The following is a 20,802-nucleotide window of genomic DNA, read 5'->3' on the forward strand; positions in this document are numbered from 1 at the left end:
CGGACATTTTGGATTTTTTATCAGCTCCGTTTTCGGAGCTCCCTGGGGCTGGGGGGCCAATTTTTTTGCAGCCACCCTCCGATTTGAGCCCCCCAGTCCCCCAAGAAGGGTTTTTTGTCACCCCCTCACCTCCCCCTTCCCTTGCCCCACCCAGTATATTTTGGGCTCCTTTTTTTTTATGTGCCTTTCCCTCCTCCTCCTGCGTAATTCTCCTTTAGCGAGCATGCAGGAGGAGGTGGAAGTTCCCCCCCTGCCCCCCCCCCCCCCCAGGACAACACAATATTAAAAAAAAATTTTTTTCAATAAATAATAATAAAATGAACTACCATTTCTCCACTCCATGCCGCTGACAGTTCGGCCGGCTACGGAGCCCCCGGAGTCCCTGGGGGCACAGGTGGTCCCGGTGGTGCCCCCCTCCCTGTCCCCCCGGCGGATCCTGTACTCCCGGATCCTATAGCCCATCCGGTCACGTAAGCTCCCTTCCACTCCCGGTGCTCCGGTCTGGGCGGGATTCTGGTTTTCGGCAAGCGCCTTTCCCCCCCTCCCAAGGACAAACAGTTGCGCCTGAAGCATTGGAAGGCTCCCCGGCCGGACCGTGCCCTGAACAAGCTTCCCCTTCCGGTGGCGTGCTTCGTTTAAAAAAACAAAAAACAAAACAAAACACAATAATCCCTTCATGGGCTACTTATGCGGGCACGTTTCAGGAGGGTTTTTTCCCGGCTTTCAAGCGGCCCCGGTACGCCTGCGTGAGGCCCCTCTGAAGCGCACTTTGATGTTCTAGCGCCGGGGGTGTGTTCCACTTTTTGCTGCAGTTTCCTGCTGCGGGCAGGTCTCAGATGGGGTCAACATCAACTTTCCTCTGAGCCCGGGCCCTCCCGTGGCCAGAGACGGCGCCTTCGACCCTTCTCCGCCTCCAGCCAAAGGTGATTGCCTCGGCGATGTCCGCCATACGGCTTTTCTAGCTGCGCCACTGGTTGGCCGCTCCGGCGTCCACAGCCCGCTGGGGTAAGCTGCCGTTCAAAGGTAAGCTGTTCCTTGTCCAGGACCTTGAGATTCTAGGGATTCCTTAGGGGAAAGTAAGGGCCGGCAGCTCCCGGTGGCCTGTCCGAACCCATCCCGGTCCCTTATACCCTCTCGTCCACGCTTTGGGGCCAGAGGCGGTATACCCCACGCGGGCATGGTGACTCCTCTGGGGGTTTGTTCCTTCTTGATCGCAGTTTTTGTCGCAGCATTCTTGTGGGCGCCATCCCTTTCGCGAGGGTTAGCCCACGCACTCAATCCTTCCGCCTGCACACACTCTGGAGTTTCCTTACCTCATTCTTCAGTCCCCTCCTGGGGCGGTCGCTTTTCCCCTGTTCTCTGTGGACTGGGTTCTGATCCGGTCAGACCAGTGGGTCCTCGATGTTCTCAGAGACGGGTACGTCTTCGCTTCCTTGAGTTTGTCGGCATCTTTTTCTGTTTTCCTGTGCGGTCGGTCCCTGCGACACATGGTGGAGCAAACCCCCGCCAAGCTCCTGTGTCTGGGCGCGGAGGCCCCGGTTCCAGACAGCGTTGTTGCCGCAGGCCACTATCCTATTTTCTTTGTTCAATCTTAGACCTCACAAGAGTCAACCGGGCTCTCACGGTCCCGCTTCTCCGCCGGCACGAGTATGCTCACCCTGTGAGCATACTCGTGCCGTCTTGCCCCAGGGCATTCCTTGTCCCCCTCGTTTTCACAGTGGCATATTCCATTATCCGTTTTATCGTGGCTGCCATAGTCTCTTCGCATTTGCGCCCTCCGCTGGGACTTCCAGTTCCGGGCGCTTCCCTTTGGTTCACGACGGCACCTTGCATCTTCCCCAATGTCTGGGTATTGCTGGCAGCAGCTCTCCGCCGGGCAGGACTCCTCGTCTACTCTTATCTAGACGTCTGGCGCATTGGGGCCAAGGCGGCAGTTCTTTGCCAGCGGTCGGTGTATCACGTACGAGCTCTCCTTGCGTCTCTGGGGTGGATACTAAATTTCTTTAAGAGCAATCTTCAGCCCTTCCCGGAGTTACAGTACCTGGGAGCCCACTTCAACACCCGGGTAGGCGAGGTCTTCTTGCCTTGAGCGCAGGTCCTTCAGCTGTTCGGCCACTTTCAGGGTCTACTCTTGCTCCCTTCTCCAATGGCTTGTGCCTGCCTGCATATCTCGGGCTCCTTGGCCCTTACCGTCAACCTAGTGCCTTGGGCTTTTCCTCATATGTGCCTGTTCCAGGCATCTTTGCTGTCCCGTTGGCAGCCAGTGGCGACACGGTTTCACCCTGTCCTTCCGTTGTTTGGGCTCTGCCGTCGCCGCTTTGCTGGGGTAACTTCCCCTCCCTCATTTGCTACCGGGACGGCTTCTCCAAGTCCCTTGTTGGGCAATCGTAACCGCGGTCACCTTTGTCTCGGGCTGGGGTGTGGTCTGCCTATCCTAGTATGCCCAGGGGATCTGGCCAGCGGCTAACTCTTCCTTGCACATCAAGCGGTTGGAGGCTCGGGTGATGTTACTCGCTCTTCTGGAGTTTCTTCCCCTCATCCGCAGTGAGGCGATATGAGTCTTATCCGACAACACCACCGCCGTAGCTTCCATCTGTCATCCAGGAGGTGCCTGCAGTCTGCTGGTGGCCCTGGACACCAGCCTTCTCTTCGCCTGGGCCGAGCGACATCTACGGTGCCAGGCAGTCTCCCACTCCATGGGCAGGGGAGTGTTTAGGCGGATTTCTCAGTCGTCAGTTGCTCACTCCCGGGACGTGGACACTCTTTGATGCAGCCATGGATTTTCTCATCGACAGGTGGTCTCCCCCCACCTGGGCCTCTTGGCGACTCTTCGCAATACCATGGCAACTTGGTTCTTCCGCTGCAGGAACCACGGCTCGGCGAGCGTGGAGGTTCTGGCTCTCCCTTGAGCAGCGGGCGTCCTTCTAGACGTGTAGTCTCTGGTCGGGAAAGTCCTCAGGCAAATAGACTTCCATCTGGGTCCCGTGCTTCTGCTAGCCCCCGAGTGGCTGCGCGGGCTGTGGTTCATGGATTCTTTTCTCAATCTAGCGACGGATGTACCTCTGCGGCTTCGCCATCTTCCTCGGCTCCCTAGTCAGGGACCTGTACTTTCCGTCCAGGCCGATCGCACTTGTTTAGCGTCCTGGCCCTTGAGCGACGTCGTCTCCGGCGCAAGTGCTATTAGGAGGAGGTCTTCTCCACCTGGCTGCGGGCACGGAAACGTTTGACTTCTCTGGACTACGTGCATATCTGGAACGTATTGAGGCTGTTTGTGCGGAGTCGGGTTTCTCAGCATACTCCGCCCCGATCTCGTTAGTCTTTTCTTCTCCAAGACAGTTTCTCCGAGGGTCTTTCCTCTTGTTCTCGGCACATTTAAGTCTCCCCTCCCGGCTCTCTCCTGGGTTGGGTGGCAGGTTGTCTCTGAGCGGTCACCCAGTTGCGATTTCTGCTTCATGGGCGTCAAACATTTCCGTCCGCCTTCTCCACTGCTTGCCCGTCATAGAGTTTTAATTTGGTTCTTTTCGCGCCCTCTCTGCGGCTCTGTTCGAACCTCTCCATCGTGCTACCTTGAAGGCTCTTCCGCTTAAGACTGGTTTCTGGTCTCTGTCTCTTCTGCTCGTCAGAGTTCAGAGATCCTAGCACTGTCCGGTCGGGAACCTCTTTGTGTCCTTCCGACTCCGGGGTATCTCTCGTACGGGCCCTTCCTTCTTGGTGCAGGTTCTTCTAACCTCCATGTCCTCCAGTCGGCGGAACTCTCCGCGTTTCCCCTGCGACTAGTGACATTCTTTGTTACCTTAATGCCTTACGAGTTCTCTGTCGCTACCTCCTCGTTACCAATGGCCTTCATGTTTCCGTCCATCCTTTGTCCTCTTGAGTGGGTCCAATCGCAGTAAGCCGGCTTCTGAGTCTGCTATAGCGCGTTGGTTGAAGGCAGTGATCTTCTTGGCTTATCTTTGTCATGTTCGGGCGGTTCCCGAGGATCTAACGACTCATTCCTTGTGTTCTCGAGCTACTTCCTGGGCGAACCTTCAATTGTTCTCTCCGTAGGAGATTTGTAGTGCCGCCACTTGGATGTCCTTACCTACTTTTCATCGACACTACCACCTCGCTGTGCGAGCTCCGTTCTTTGGTTCTTTTGGTCTATCAGTGCTTTGAGCGGGACTGTCTTGATCCCACCTGGGTTAGGGGAGCTTTGGTACATCCCACAGTCTGGACTGATCCGGGTACATACAGGGAAAGGAAAATTAGTTCTTACCTGTTAATTTTCATTCCTGTAGTACCACGGATCAGTCCAAATGCCCTTCCCTGTTTGTCTCTCTTTCTGTCCTCTCAAAGCTTGTTCTTGCAGGTTGCAGTTCTTTTTAGACGTCCTTTTGTGCAACAATACTGAGCAAATACACCGAAAGCCTTGGTTGTCCAAGTACCAAGTATATGCAAGAGCGGTTAGGTATAATTTGTTTCGTTCATTGTTCTACCGTTGCTCTATTGAGCTTTATGGTTGCTTGATCCTGCTCTGGTTTTGTTATTTTCTGCTTTGACATTCGTTATACTGAAGGGTTATAGCATTGGCTCTGTCCTCATATAGGATATCCTTCAAGTTTTAGTCTGTCTCCAACTGCTGGAAAGGAGGCTCAACCCACAGTCTGGACTGATCCGTGGTACTACAGGAATGAAAATTAACAGGTAAGAACTAATTTTCCTTTTTTAACACAGGCACCCAGACCCTCCTCTGGCTCCTGGGTACTCTAAACACTGTATGCTCTTGGCACTCCTCTTCCCCCCTTCCTTCTCACATTTGGGAAATAAGGGTGCATTTTTCTAACATTTATGTACAAAACATGTATGACATAGAATGGGCAACATACTCAGTATGCCAAAGACCTGGTTCTCCCCAGCTTCATTCTGGAGTTTTATTATCTCCTGAATAAATTCTTTTGTTATCAGCATATCATTTGTCACAGCCCTACTAATTTTCCATATGACAGTCCACATTAGACGGGCCTGCCCCTCAGCCTGGTCCCAGCTCTGGACCTGCTGCTAACTGGTCTGGTTGATCTTCACAGCTGTCTCACTGTGCCAGGCCCCCTGTCTGTCAACATCCCAGCTGGTTTTGGGATCTACCTTGCTCTGTCTTACCTACTTCCCATAACTGGCCTTTGTGGTCCTGGCATGACACAGTAACTTAATAGTCCTGGAGGGGCTCCTGAAAACATTCTCTGAGCCAAGAGCCCAAAGATATTAGCAGTGCCCCTTCTTTTGTTCATTCTCAGAATACTTTCACAGTTTACAGTCAATGCTCAGGGACCAGCCAACATCCTCTGCCTTGAAGGGCCCAAAGAGTGGTAATACCCCTTTTAAGGTAATAAAATGCATCATTGAAGGCTTGAATCTCTAAGAACCACTGGTTGCAACACTTAGAGCCCCCCAACACTAAGATCCTCTATCAAAAGATGCAATTAGAGACCAAAAAAGTGGCAAAAGATACAGAAATAGTCCCAAGAACACCTCAGTATGTTGCCTTTACATATTCTTATGAACTCCAGAAGGAAGTTCTTTTTAGCACAATGCAAATACTGAGGTAAGCACTAGCAGTAAATTTAAGAGATTGAAATCATACTCAACATACTGTGCCTCATGAATGAGGTCCTAGTACATCTACATCTACATCTTCCAGGTTAACAGTGATTTCGTTCAGTTCATCTGACTCATTCACCCCTGAAAACCATCTCTGGAACTGGTATCTCCCCAACATCCTCATTAGTAAACACGGAAGCAAAGAATTCATTTAGTCTTTCTGCAATGGCCGTATCTTCCCTAAGAGCCCCTTTAACCCCTCGGTCATCTAACAGTCCAACCGACTCCCTCACAGGTTTCTTGCTTTGGATATATTTTAAAAAGTTTTTATTATGAGTTTTTGCCTCTATGGCCAACTTCATTTCAAATTCTCTCTTCGCCTGTCTTATCAATGTTTTATACTTAACTTGACAATGCTTATGTTTTATCCTATTTTCTTCAGATGGATCCTTCTTCCAATTTTTGAAGAATGATTTTTTGGCTAAAATAGCCTCTTTCACCTCACCTTTTAACCATGACAGTAATCGTTTTGCCTTCCTTCCACCTTTCTTAATGCGTGGAATACATATGGACTGCGCCTCTAGGATTGTATTTTTAAACAATGTCCAAGTCTGTTGAACACTTTTAACCTTTGCAGCTGCACCTTTCAGTTTTTTTCTGACTATTTTCCTCATTTTATCAAAGTTTCCCTTTTGAAAGTTTAGTGTTAGAGCTGAAGATTTACTTATTGTCCCCCTTCCAGTTATTAGTTTAAATGTGATCATGTTATGATCACTGTTGCCAAGTGGCCCCGTTAAAATTTACGCAGACGACATCCAGTTTATCATTCGCTATGCTGACTCCTGGACAAAAACCTTATCACTGATACAACTATATTTAAAGACCATAAACACCTAGCTTTCACATAATCATTTAAAATTGAACATAGCAAAAACAGAACTCCTTTTTCTATTCACTATTCCTGATTCAACTCGCTGACCACCAGCAAACTTTATCTTTGATAGCCATATTATTCCAGTTACAAACTGTGCTCGAAATCTAGGAGTACTGCTAGACTCCAGATTATCTATGACTTCTAATATTTCTGCACTAGTTAAAAAATCTTATTTCAAATTACATTTACTCAAAAAACTAAAGCCTCTTCTTTTTCCATCCAATTTACGCTCAGTTGTGCAAGCGCTCATCCTATCAGGTTTAGATTACTGCAATGCCCTATACTTAGGTCTTCCAGCAACCGCAACCACAACCACCATTTATTAGGGATGTGAATCGTTTTTCAACGATTAAAATTATCGTCCGATAATGTTTATATCGTCTTAAATCGTTATAGAACACGATACAATAGAAATTCTAACGATTTATCGTTAAAAATCGTTAAATCGTGTTAGTGCGCACTAACTCGAGTTAGTGCGCACTAACTCCCCGTTAGTGCGCACTAACTCGATTTAGTGCGCACTAACTGAAAATGATACAAATAAACACTTTCCAGGTCACTGAAGGTCAGTTAGGAATGAATATGTGTTCCTATTGGCTGGCTGCCCTCTTATCTATTGATGTTACCAAGGTTACCACTGAGGTGATGGTTGGGGGGATGGGAAATGGAACTGGAAACTAACGAACACCAACAGAAAATGAAACAAAGTGTTCACACTTCCCAGGTCAGTAAAGGTCACTTAGGAATGAATATGTATGTATGTATTCCTATTGGCTGGCTGTGCTCTTATCTATTGATGTTACCAATATGGTTGGGGGGATGTGAAATGGAAACAGTTGGAAGCTTGACAAAAAAAGTAATGTAATGATCAGCACTCACCTGACTAGAACTTGTTTGTTTATTATTTTTGTTAGCAGGCACCTGAAATGCTAGTGCATGTTGAATTTGCCAATCACTGTGCATTTTAGAAAGGTGGTCCTGGCTGGAACTGTACACAGTTCAAATATATGTAATTGATTGTTGGTAAGTGTATTTTTTAAGTAGCCACACTGGCACCAGTATGTTTACTTTTCCTCCTACTTAACTCACTAGCTCAGCTTTGTAAGAAGGGCTTCTCTGCTTGTGTGTTGTTTTTGTTTGGTGTGAGGAGAGCAGAAACATCAGATCTTTATTCAATCTACTACAGTCATCTCTTACAGTGCCCTATCCCTATTAATACCAGGAGTGTTGTGATCTTCCTGCACACAGTGCCCTAACCCTGATACCAGTCTGAGACAGCTCCCTCCCTGCATTACTAGTGAGAGGCTGGCTTCACAGACAGGGGGGAGCTGCCTGACCCTCACTCCTGACTTCCCCCATGTCCCAGCTAGTGAATGGTGTGTGGGTGAGGGGGGGGGGGGAGGATGGTGAAGTTTGAGATAGCTCCCTCCCTGCATTACTAGTGAGAGGCTGGCTTCACAGACAGGGGGGGAGCTGCCTGACCCTCACTCCTGACTTCCCCCATGTCCCAGCTAGTGAATGGTGTGTGGGTGAGGGGGGGGGGGGGGGGAGGATGGTGAAGTCTGAGACAGCTCCCTCCCTGCATTACTAGTGAGAGGCTGGCTTCACAGACAGGGGGGAGCTGCCTGACCCTCACTCCTGACTTCCCCCATGTCCCAGCTAGTGAATGGTGTGTGGGTGAGGGGGGGGGGAGGATGGTGAAGTCTGAGACAGCTCCCTCCCTGCATTACTAGTGAGAGGCTGGCTTCACAGACAGGGGGGAGCTGCCTGACCCTCACTCCTGACTTCCCCCATGTCCCAGCTAGTGAATGGTGTGTGGGTGAGGGGGGGGGGGAGGATGGTGAAGTCTGAGACAGCTCCCTCCCTGCATTACTAGTGAGAGGCTGGCTTCACAGACAGGGGGGGAGCTGCCTGACCCTCACTCCTGACTTCCCCCATGTCCCAGCTAGTGAATGGTGTGTGGGTGAGGGGGGGGGGGGAGGATGGTGAAGTCTGAGACAGCTCCCTCCCTGCATTACTAGTGAGAGGCTGGCTTCACAGACAGGGGGGAGCTGCCTGACCCTCACTCCTGACTTCCCCCATGTCCCAGCTAGTGAATGGTGTGTGGGTGAGGGGGGGGGGGGAGGATGGTGAAGTCTGAGACAGCTCCCTCCCTGCATTACTAGTGAGAGGCTGGCTTCACAGACAGGGGGGAGCTGCCTGACCCTCACTCCTGACTTCCCCCATGTCCCAGCTAGTGAATGGTGTGTGGGTGAGGGGGGGGGGGTGGATGGTGAAGTCTGAAACAGCTCCCTCCCTGCATTACTAGTGAGAGGCTGGCTTCACAGACAGGGGGGAGCTGCCTGACCCTCACTCCTGACTTCCCCCATGTCCCAGCTAGTGAATGGTGTGTGGGTGAGGGGGGGGGGGGGGGGAGGATGGTGAAGTCTGGGACAGCTCCCTCCCTGCATTACTAGTGAGAGGCTGGCTTCACAGACAGGGGGGAGCTGCCTGACCCTCACTCCTGACTTCCCCCATGTCCCAGCTAGTGAATGGTGTGTGGGTGAGGGGGGGGGGGGGGAGGATGGTGAAGTCTGAGACAGCTCCCTCCCTGCATTACTAGTGAGAGGCTGGCTTCACAGACAGGGGGGAGCTGCCTGACCCTCACTCCTGACTTCCCCCATGTCCCAGCTAGTGAATGGTGTGTGGGTGAGGGGGGGGGGAGGATGGTGAAGTCTGAGACAGCTCCCTCCCTGCATTACTAGTGAGAGGCTGGCTTCACAGACAGGGGGGAGCTGCCTGACCCTCACTCCTGACTTCCCCCATGTCCCAGCTAGTGAATGGTGTGTGGGTGAGGGGGGGGGGGGAGGATGGTGAAGTCTGAGACAGCTCCCTCCCTGCATTACTAGTGAGAGGCTGGCTTCACAGACAGGGGGGAGCTGCCTGACCCTCACTCCTGACTTCCCCCATGTCCCAGCTAGTGAATGGTGTGTGGGTGAGGGGGGGGGGGAGAATGGTGAAGTCTGAGACAGCTCCCTCCCTGCATTACTAGTGAGAGGCTGGCTTCACAGACAGGGGGGAGCTGCCTGACCCTCACTCCTCCGGGGTATTGTGATCTTCCTGCACACAGTGCCCTATCCCTGATACCAGGGGTGTTGTGATCTTCCTGCATGCAGTGCCCTATCCCTATTAATACCAGGAGTGTTGTGATCTTCCTGCATGCAGTGCCCTATCCCTATTAATACCAGGAGTGTTGTGATCTTCCTGCATGCAGTGCCCTATCCCTGATACCGGGATGTGTGCAAGAAGATCACAACACCCCCGGTATCAGGAATAGGGCACTGTGTGCAGGAAGATCACAACACCCCCATTATCAGGAATAGGGCACTGTGTGCAGGAAGATCACAACACCCCTGGTATTAGGGATAGGGCACTGTGTGCAGGAAGATCACAACACTCCTGGTATTAATAGGGATAGGGCACTGTGTGCAGGAAGATCACAATACCCCTGGTATCAGGGTTAGGGCACAAGTTCTAGTCACATTGACTGATCACATTACTTGTTTTGTCAAGCTACCAACTGTTTCCATTTCCCATCCCCCATATACTGTCAGTAGGAAACTTGGTAACATGAATAAATAAGAGGGCAGCCAATAGGAATACATATTCATTCCTAAACTGACCTTAACTGACCTGAAAAGTGTCAAATTGTATCATTTTCAGTTAGTGCGCACTAACTCCCAGTTAGTGCGCACTAACTCGAGTTAGTGCGCACTAATCGGAAAAAACGATTTTTAACGATTTTTTAACTAAAAAATCGTGCCTAAGACGATTTTCTTGCCCTTCCACACGATTTCTATCGTTAAGACGATATGGAAAACGATTCACATCCCTACCATTTATCCATTTCAACACATTCAAAACTCCACCTTTCGTTTAATTTCCAACATCCCACGCAGAGAGCACATTACTCCTGTCTTACGATCCCTCCATCGGCTTACTATACACTATTGCATTCATTACAAGGTGCTATCCATTGTTCACAATTTAGCCAAATGGTTGAAGGATTATAGATTATGTCCCATTTTAAGGTTGTACCGGCCATCCCGTCAACTAAGATCCATGGACAAATGTATGCTAGAGGTCCCAACAATAAAAACAGCTAGACTGGACCTAACCTGCAGGTGTGCCTTTTCAATTGCTGGTCCAATATTATGGAACTCTCTCCCATACCATATTCACTTTATCCCAAATTATAAAGATTTTAAAAAGGCACTTAAGACTCTGCTCTATGGCATGTGGCAAACCTGAAGGTTCTTAACTATAACTCTTCCTTCCCCTAAACTCAACCATTTTATCTTTGTTTATTCTAACTTGAATTTATTTTGTCTGCTTCAAAGGCTCAAACGGAGACGTACACATAGCTTTCAGGATGACATTAAAACTACAGGAAAGATAAGGATTCTGAATTGGGGGCCACAAATGTTTCGCTCTCCGGAGAAAACGTACTACATCCAGATGTGCCGACAAGTTAACTTCTCGCAATTTATAATGAAAACAACCTAGAGCCGCCACCTGAACTCTCAGGGAATTAAAGGATAAACCCTTCATGAGGCCATCCTACAAAAAGGACAAGACACCCCCCACAGAGCCCGAAGAGGATCCCCTTTGTGCTCAAGGCACCAAGACTAAAAAATTCCCCACTTTCTGACATATGCTAATGAAGTGGAGGTCTTCCTTGACTGGAGCAGGGTAGCTACCACACCATCCGAATAATCCTTATTCTTCAAACGCTCCCTCTCAAAAGCCAAGCCACTAGACAAAAGCGATCTGCCTGATCGAAACAAATGGGGCCTTGATGCAAGAGATTTGGCAGGTGCCCTAACTTTAGGGCAAACCATGGACATCTTGGCCACTCTGGAGCCACGAGTACCACCTTGCCAGGAATGTATTTCTATGCGGCGCACGACCTTGCCTATTAATGGCTATGGCGGGAAGACATACAGAAGAACATGCACTGGCCAGGGCAGAACTAGGGCATCCACCCCTTCTGCGCCCGTCTCCCTCCATCTGCTGAAGAACCGAGAGGCCTTGGAGTTGCGAAACGTCACCATCAAGTCCATGCGAGGAGTGGACCTCCTGAAACAAATGATTTGAAATGCTTCGTCCGACAACTTCCATTCCCTGCGATCCAACTGATGACGGCTCAAAAAATCCACCTGTAAATTGTTGATGCCTGAGATGTGGGATGCTGCCAATCTCTAGATGTAGCTCGGCTCAGGTGATCAACTCCCGGGCTTCCTGGGCTACTGCCCGGCTCTTGGTTCTGTCTTGCCGATTGAGGTAAGCCACCATGGTTGCATTGTCTGATAACACCCTCACTGGCCTCCCCCTGACCAGGAGTAGGAGGGCCTTGAGAGCTAGATGTACAGTTCTGGTTTCCAACCGGTTGATTGACCATGAGACCCCCTCCGGAGACCACCGGCCCTGCATCGATCTCTCCTGACAGACCGCTCCCAAACTGGAGAGGCTGGCATTCATGGTAACAAATGTCCAAGAAGGTCTATTCCCCTTCTCAACTTGTCCAGCTGATGCCACCACTGCAGGCTGGTCCTTGCCGATTCCGGGAGGGGGAGAGGCAAATGAAAATGCTTGGACATCAGATCCTAATGGGATAGTAAGGCGGACTGTAGAGGCCTTATATGAGCAAACCCCACAACAAATCTTGGAAGCTGCAACGTTTCACCTACAACTCAAGTTAAGAGATCTAGGGCACCAAACTGATGAAAATTTAACAATGAAAATCCACATAAGCAAACTAATTGTTATGACCGTTGGCTGCGGACGGCTGCGGCTGACCCAACTCATGTCGGGTAAGCCTACAGCTGTGGCATGCCGCTACCGCCACGTTCCTCCTGGCTTTCGGGACTCCACATGATGGCTGGGACGCTGCCAACCTACTCTCCAACTCCATGCCTCACTAGGCACGCACATGCACCACCAGGCCTCTCTTTAAAGTCCCTATGGCGGGAACTTCAGGGGCGACCCCGGCTGATGACATTACAAGTCTGAAATATTTAAGCACCTCCTTTGGCCTACGCTAACCGACTTGGCAACAAGTTCCCTGAGCTCCTGTGCTGCTTGTTCCCGTTTTCCAGACCTGCGGCTCCTGCCTTGGATCCCTGCTGTTCAATCTTGGACTCTGGCTCTGGGGGCCTGCTCTGCGCTTCCCTTCCAGGACCTTGTCCTGCGCTGCCCCACTCCTCGGGGTAGCCTCAGCATTACCACAGCGGAGTTCCTGTCTCTACGCTTCCCCGGTCCTCGGGGTAGCCTCAGCGTTACCACACCAGAGTTCCGGTCTCCTTGCTTCCCTGCTCCTCAGGGCAGCCTCAGCGTTACTACACCAGAGAGCCTGTCTCCACGCTTTCCCGCTCCTTGGGCCTGCCCTATGCATCTCAGCCTAGGACGCTTACTGTCTCAGAGCAATTCAGTCCTCGCTCTCTCTCCATCTTTGTCAGCTGACCTGCCCGGCATTGCAATACTTTGGACTGCTCTCTCAAACCCCGCTCCTCGGGGCACCCCGCAGTATTGCCTCAGTGCAGGTATCTGAAATCATGTGGCTGTGACGCAGACAACTCGTCTGCGCCTCCTTTCTCCTTGGCCACAGCCGTGGTCCAGTTGCCTATGTTTCCATTCCTCCTCGCCTCCTGACGGTGGGACCCTATGGGGCTCAACCCCTCAGGGAGAGCCACCTCAAGCCAAGGGTCCTCGAAACCTACAAAACCTAACACTAATTAGATCTGGTTTCCACAAGCTTCGGATTTTGAGCCGATTAAAACCTCTATTAAACACTAACAGATTTCAGAACAGTTTTACAATCCCTCATTTTCTCTATCCTTGATTACCGTAATTCACTACTTCTGGGTCTTCCGACTAGTCACCTAAAACCCCTGCAAATTCTGCAAAATGCTGCAGCTAGACTTTTGTCTGGAGCAAGAAAATTTGACTACATCAACTTTAATACTGATGGCTATGTATTGGCTTCCTATACAGTCAAGAATTCATTAGAAAGCTCTAACAATTTTATTCAATAACATTAACCTGAATAACAATAATCTACTAGAAATAACTTTTAAACCCCACAACCTCCTGTGATCCCTCAGATCACAGATTAAAGAACTCCTCGAAATCCCAAACCTAAGAGACTCTCACTTAATGCTAAGTAGAGATAGAGTGATTCTCACATGGAATGACGCTATATAAAACTTCTAAATAAATAAATAAATAAATAGATCTAAACTGCGCTGACAAAGATGGAGCGAGAGCGAGGACTAAATTGCTCTCAGACGGCAAGTGTCACAGATAGCAAGGTGCTAAGACCTGCTCGCCCTGATGCCTAGCTCTCCTGAACTTCGACTCTAGGCAGCCTCCTGTGCATACACCACTGCCACCCAGGTGTAGGTGCGCAGCCCTCCAGAACAAAGGTAAATACGTGCTCATCTAGGCCGCTGTCGTAAGTGCATAAGTACCCATATAAATGCGCGTTCAAGTTTAGGTCACAGGTACCGGCTCCTGTGCAAATACACGCTCAAGTACACGCGCAATTACGCACCCAAGTCCAGGTCGCGGACATACACGCCTTACGCACACACATCCCTACGCATGCAACCGCCATGTGGCAAGAATGCGCACACACGCCTATGCACAAGGAAAAAGAACTGCCACCATGACCTACCACACAGCTAAGCAAAGCCTGCCTGCACCTTCAGCGCGTTTAGGCTTGGATCCATTCAACATCTGGCACCAAAAATCACCGAAAGCCTGACGTGCTTCTCAACAACTCAGGCCTCTTGACTGGCCGAGAATCCTGGATATTGGGGCGGAGAGCCAGCCCTTGCTGCCTGTTCCACTAAACAAGCTTTGTGCATAGGCAAATTAAAACTGGAACCAAAGATTCCTCCTCAGTGCAAGTGCAGCTCTGCGGGACAGGGAACTGCAAGCGATAAGTGAGGCGGGGATAACCCTGCCTCTCCCACTGATGCTGGCAACACTACTAGGGAATTGAAAATGGCCGCTGTTCCTGCAGTGATAGGGAAAGAATCAGCGCTAGACCCCATCACCTGCGAGGCTTGTTTAGCTATTGGTCTAGCGCTGGGGGTCTCCCAAAGTGCCTGCCCCACTAGGGATGCACACAGAATACAAGCCGTCTGAATTTAGGAGTGACTGCAAGTGTACACAAGAACAGCACTGTCTGCCTTGCACCATTGTCATGCAGCACGAGCAGTGCAACCCGTTAACCTGAACCTCAGGAAACTCCCCGGGTGACCAGTTCTGAAACAGGAATCAAGACACCAAGTGAACGGCACAATTATTCCCCTGCCTCCGGGTCGCTCTTGCTTGCTATTTTATTTTGTAACTAGCCCCGAAATAAAGAAGAACAGAAATTCAGTACTTCCCTGCTCAGATGAGATCTGAAATGTGACGTTTTGCTTGGCGTTCTTCCTATCGAGCCAGTGCCGGCAGCCCAGGTGCTGCTGGTGCCAGTGAAACCAACACTGCCTTGTGGGGGATGAGGGATCTGGGCTACTAGATATACCTTCCCCCCCCGAATCTCTGAGCAAGCTTCCATCAAGAGTCACCAACCCCTTGCTAGTCCATCTCAAGCCAGGGGGGATGGCCCCACCAGGACCTAATAACCCCCAGGGAGGAACTGTAGATCTCTCTTCTCTTTTTCTTCTTTTTTTTTTTTTTTAATATATACTCCAGACTGCAGGTTTTACCACCACCTACCATCTCCTGGAGACAGATAAATACTGAGGGACTGCAGGTGGCACACTGGGTTATGTACAGTCTCAGTGAAACTTTCTCTGTCTCCATCTGCTGGCAGGGCGGCAAAACCAAGGAATCTGAACTGATCTGAGTATATACAGGGAAGTTCAGTTTTATTAAGCCTCAGGATGATATCTCTTGCCATTGATATCCCCCCCCCCCCCCCTTCCCGAGAACAAAGAATCTCTGAAAATTCCCAAAGCAGGCATACGGTAATTCTAATTTATTTGCTCCCTTTTGCAGGCTGCCAATCAATTCAGCAATTCTGGAAACTCCCGTCCCCTCTAAATAGTTCCATCAGAATGCCGATGGCCTCAAAAATTTGGAGGTAGAGGTTCCTTGAAATAAAATAAAGATAATGGAGAATAGGAAGCACTTTGTCACCCCTACTTTTACATTAATACTGAGAAGCATAACATTAATAAAGTAAGGACCATCTTTTTAATTTTCATGGCTAAACAGTAGCCTCTGAGGCTGACTTTGTCATAGAGGGAGCCTCTAAAGCGTTATTGGCTCAGACGTGGGTGGTAGAAAGTGTTAGGGGTGAGTTGCATTGCATGTTGCTGTTATTGCTAGGGCTTTGTTTATTTGGGCTTGTTGAATTGTATATTCAAAATCTGAATAAAAACATCACCTTTAAAAAAGTGCTGACTGATAATTTGATAAGAACTTAAGAACATAAGAAATTGCCATGCTGGGTCAGACCAAGGGTCCATCAAGCCCAGAATCCTGTTTCCAACACATATCCCCCCTCAGCCGTCTCTTCTCTAAGCTGAATAGCCCTAACCTCTTCAGCCTTTCCTCATAGGGGAGCTGTTATATCCCCTTTATCATTTTGGTCACCTCTACTACAGAACAGACACCATGAGAAATGCCATGATGGACACTAGAGTAGAATAATCAGTGGTTTATATTCTTTCTTACCTGCTGAACCAATATCTCCCCAGCCTGTCACCCAGCAGAAGAGACCTGCAGGGAACTGCACAGAGGCATCAGGTAAACAGATAGGGAGGATAAAATCTGTGAACGTCACAGGAATCTGGAGCTCCACCAGTGCAATGTCTCCACTGGAGACTGAGACCCAGGTATACTTTGAGTTGATTATAACATTTTTCACGTTAAAGATTATCCCATTGTTGCTGGAATTGGAGAGCTGGTATGCACCCAGGCGCACTTTGTACAGCGAGACTGTAAACCTGGAACTGAAAGCAAGGAAACAGGTTAGCAGAGGATAGCTGGTGATACAGCATGCTATATACAGTGGAACATTGGTGGCATAGCACTCTGCTTATAGCACAGACAGTAAGAACATAAGAAATTGCCATACTGGGTCAGACTGAGGGTCCATCAAGCCCAGCATCCTGTTTGCATCAATGGCCAATCCAGACCACAAATACCTGCAAGTACCCAAATATTAAGTAGATCCCATGCTACTAATGCCAGTAGTAGCATGGCTATTCCCTAAGTCAACTTTATTAATAGCTGTTAATGGACTTCTCCAGGAACTTATCCAAACCATTTTTAAACCCAACTACACTAACTGCACTAACCACATCCTCTGGTAACAAATTCCAGAGCTTAATTATGTGTTGAATGAAAATAATTTTCTCTGATTTGTTTTAAATGTGCTACTTGCTCACTTCATGGAGTGCTCCCTAGTCCTCCTATTATCTGAAAGAGTAAATAACTGATTCACATTTACCCATTCTAGACCTCTCATAATTTTATAGACCTCTATCATAACCCCTCTCAACCTTCTCTTATCCAAGCTGAACAGCCCTAAACTCTTTAGCATGTCCTCATAGGGGAGCCGTTCCATCCCCTTTATCATTTTAGTCACCCTTCTCTGGACCTTCTCCAGTGTTTTCTGCTTAATGGACAATGAGTGATGGAGCATCCTTTGCCTATAATGAACAGTTAGAAGCATAACGCTATGCTTAAAACACAGTCAGTGACACAGCACCCCACACAGTTGATGACAGGAAACTGTAACAGACAATGAGTGATGCAGCATTCCTGGTTTTATTATCATTATTATTAATAATCATGTATAGCATATATCAGATACACGCAGTGCTGTAGAGATACAGCTTCTTGGAGCTTATGATCTAGTCACTTATAAGAGACAGTCAATGTTTGTACAGTCTGCTTATAGAAGGCTACTTTCAAACAGGCCGATACAGTACAGTGCGCTCCCCGGTGCACTGTTAACCTGCGATTGGACGCGTGTTTTCGACGTGCTAGCTTTACCCCTTATTCAGTAAGGGGTAATAGCGCGTAGAAAACGCACGTCCAACCCCCCCAAACCTAATAGTGCCCACAACATGCAAATGCATGTTGATGGCCCTATTAGGTATTCCCGCGCGATACAGTAAGTAAAATGTGCAGCCAAGTCGCACATTTTACTTTAAGAAATTAGCACCTACCCAAAGGTAGGCGTTAATTTCTGATGGCGCCGGGGAAGTGCACAGAAAAGCAGTAAAAACTGCTTTTCTGTGCACCCTCCGACTTAATATCATGGCGATATTAAGTTGGAGGCCCCAAAAGTTAAAAAAAGTAAAAAAAAAAAATTTAAAATGGGCCTGTGGCTCGCGGGTTGAAACCGGACGCTCAATTTTGCCGGCGTCCGGTTTCCGAACCCGTGGTTGTCAGCGGGCTCGAGAACCGACGCCGGCAAAATTGAGCATCAACTGTCAAACCCGCTGACAGCTGCCGCTCCTGTCCAAAAAGAGGCGCTAGGGACGCGCTAGTGTCTCTAGCGCCTCTTTTTGCCGCGGACCCCAATTTAAATAAATTACTTTACTATATCACACACACAGGAGTGTGTGCTGTGCGCGCGCCGAGAGATTTTTACCATATCGGCCCAAAAGTGATTTACTTGAGGAAAATGTGTTTTACCTACATTATTCAGCTGTCTGAAAATGTCCTTCCCTCCATGCAGGGAAAAATCAACTCGGCCTTCCACTATAAATGCTATTTTATCCACATTGAGAAGAGGCGTTCTAATAGGCGTGTTTAGGATGGGGAGGAAAAGTACGCATGCAGATAGCATTTTCAAATATTCATGCGTCCGTTTCCAGCAAAAAATCTACCTGCAGAAAAAGCAGGTGCAAGTAGCCGTGAACAATTCATAGCTGTTGCAAATGTCAAAGCAAAAGTGCTCACATACCTTCTCTTTAAAAATCTGCACAAAGCCCACAGGTAAAAAGAACATGTGCTCTTTGTCCCAGTGCAGACAGTTTGAAGATCACCCCCATAATGGACAATGACATGGACCTTTGGTTATAATGGACAACCAGTGGCACAATCAAACAAAACATCCATGTGCTGGGGTAGTTTCACCAACTCATGTGCATTACAGCTAAGTGGTGGCTTTATATATAAATTAAAAATATATAAAAGTGAACATTTAAGAATTTTCAAATGCATTAACAAAGATTGAAAAAGACATTATAATCAGTGATCCGTGGGCAATAGTCAGCCATTAGTCATTTGATTTATGATATTTTTCTTATTGAATAGTCCAGGAAGTTGATACAATAATTTGCTTATCATGGTTAGCTGGTAGGGATGTGCAGCAGGGATGGATTCGTCCCATTCAGTATTGTATTCGTCGGGGCCCAGATCCATTGCATCTGTTCTCGGGGGACCCCGATTTGTTCATTAGTTACATATGTATTCGTTTCCCCAAAAAAACCCCATCTCAAACCTTTAAATTTAATTAACTACAACCCCCCACCCTCCTGCCCCCCCCCCCAAGACTTGCCAAAAGTCTCTGGTGGTCCCGCAGGGGTCCTGGAGCGATCTCCTGCACTCAGGCTGTCAGCTGCCGGTATTCAAAATGGCACCGATAGCCTTTGCCCTCACTATGTCACAGGGGCTACCGGTGTCGTTGGTCGGCCCCTGTCACATGGTAGGAGCAATGGACGGTCGGTGCCATCTTGTGCTCCTACCATGTGACAGGGGCTGACCAACGGCACTGGTAGCCCCTGTGACATAGTAAGGGCAAAGGCTATCGGCACCATTTTGAATACTGGCAGCTGATGGCCCAAGTGCAGGATATGGCTCCAGGACCCCCGCTGGACAACCAGGAACTTTTGGCAAGTCTTGAAGGGGTCAGGAGGGTGGGGGTTTATTCGTTAGTGATATGTTGTATTCGTGGGGGTTCGCCATACGTTTCGTGACCGTGGCATATACGTTGCGGACTGCCAATATGTTTCAAACGAATGCACACCCCTATTAGCTGGTGACAGTGCTTGCTGCTTCTAATGGAGCTCTTTGAGTTACAATCCCATCTAGGCAAATCTGTCCTCTCACATAGTGCTGTGCTCATGCACTCACCTTTGAAAGCAGTGGGCAGCAGTCACCACCCATTTGTTGCTGATCAAGGAGCCTCCACAGATATGGGATCCATTTTCCTGCAAGCTGACCTGCCAGGGCCATTGTCCCCTTTGGGCACTGGAGCCCCCTACGATCCGGCTACTGACTACTGGCCTCCCACAGACTATGGTATAGAAGAGAAAGGGAAAGAACTATTACTGTCCAGCAAGAATCCCAAATACAGTTTCCTATCCTTTATCCTATCTTAGGCTTACCTCTGTCCCGACACTTTCCTCTATCTCTACCTATACATTTAGCTCACATGTACTTCACTTCTATTCTTACTCGTATCTCTACATATACCCCACCTTTAGCTCTACTCCACCACATCTCTCTCTACTTCTCTACGTCTAGCCCAGGGCTACCAAACCTATGCTGATGACCCCACAATCAGTCAGTTTTTCAGGATATACACAATGAATATGCATGAGATAAATTTGCATATATTAGGTCTACAATGTATGCAGATTTTTCATGCATATTCATTTTGAATAGCCTTAAAACTCGACTGGCTGTGAGACTACCAGTTCAAGTTTTGAAAACCCTGCTGTAGCCCTACCTTTATGACTACCTCTACTTCTGCTCCTTTCTTCCTTAAATATATTTTGACTATTTAATCCTTTCTCTACAACAATATGTTATTTAAAGTAGAAGAAAAGAAGCATCGAAACTCCAGTCTTCTTTATACAAGGAATACAATCATTTTGAATTAAACATTTTACATGTACCCTTTGAAAATAATTTCAAACTGGCTCGATTTTAAATTCCTTTTCAGCTACGATAAGAGGTAGTAGAGGGTGAGGTGCACCATTTTGGAGCAGCTCCTCCACTGAGGCTGCTGGAATGGCTAGCCTCCTTGGATTAACATATAAAAGCAGCTTGCATCATTCAAGGTGTAGGCTTCACAGCCTGGAATCCTGCCTGGAATAGGAAGGATGGAAGTGCTCCACTGGCACTGGACTCAGGAGCTGTTTATGAGCTTTTGGACTTGTTTTGGGGATAGTCCTCTGTGAGAGCCCTGATACCCCTGGTTGGTGAATTCCAGGGAGTCCCTGGCTAGGTTAGATCAGGAGGTAGAGAAGATTCCACTGTTCTCTATCCTACAC

The 20,802-nt window shown here is 48.6% G+C and overlaps 1 protein-coding gene across 1 annotated transcript in view; it reads right to left on the minus strand.

Annotated features, from left to right (window-relative positions):
- Nucleotides 1-20,802, minus strand: part of LOC115094691 (transmembrane protease serine 9-like) — a 98,952-nt gene that overhangs the window by 57,545 nt on the left and 20,605 nt on the right. Inside the window, exons 4-5 of the mRNA XM_029607942.1 lie at nucleotides 19,658-19,820; nucleotides 16,241-16,518 (exon numbers count right to left, since the gene is read on the minus strand). Coding sequence (XP_029463802.1) covers nucleotides 16,241-16,518; nucleotides 19,658-19,820 — 441 coding nt within the window. The remainder of the gene's footprint in view (nucleotides 1-16,240; nucleotides 16,519-19,657; nucleotides 19,821-20,802) is intronic.

Source organism: Rhinatrema bivittatum, chromosome 6 (assembly GCF_901001135.1).
Source record: "Rhinatrema bivittatum chromosome 6, aRhiBiv1.1, whole genome shotgun sequence".
Taxonomy (NCBI): domain Eukaryota; kingdom Metazoa; phylum Chordata; class Amphibia; order Gymnophiona; family Rhinatrematidae; genus Rhinatrema; species Rhinatrema bivittatum.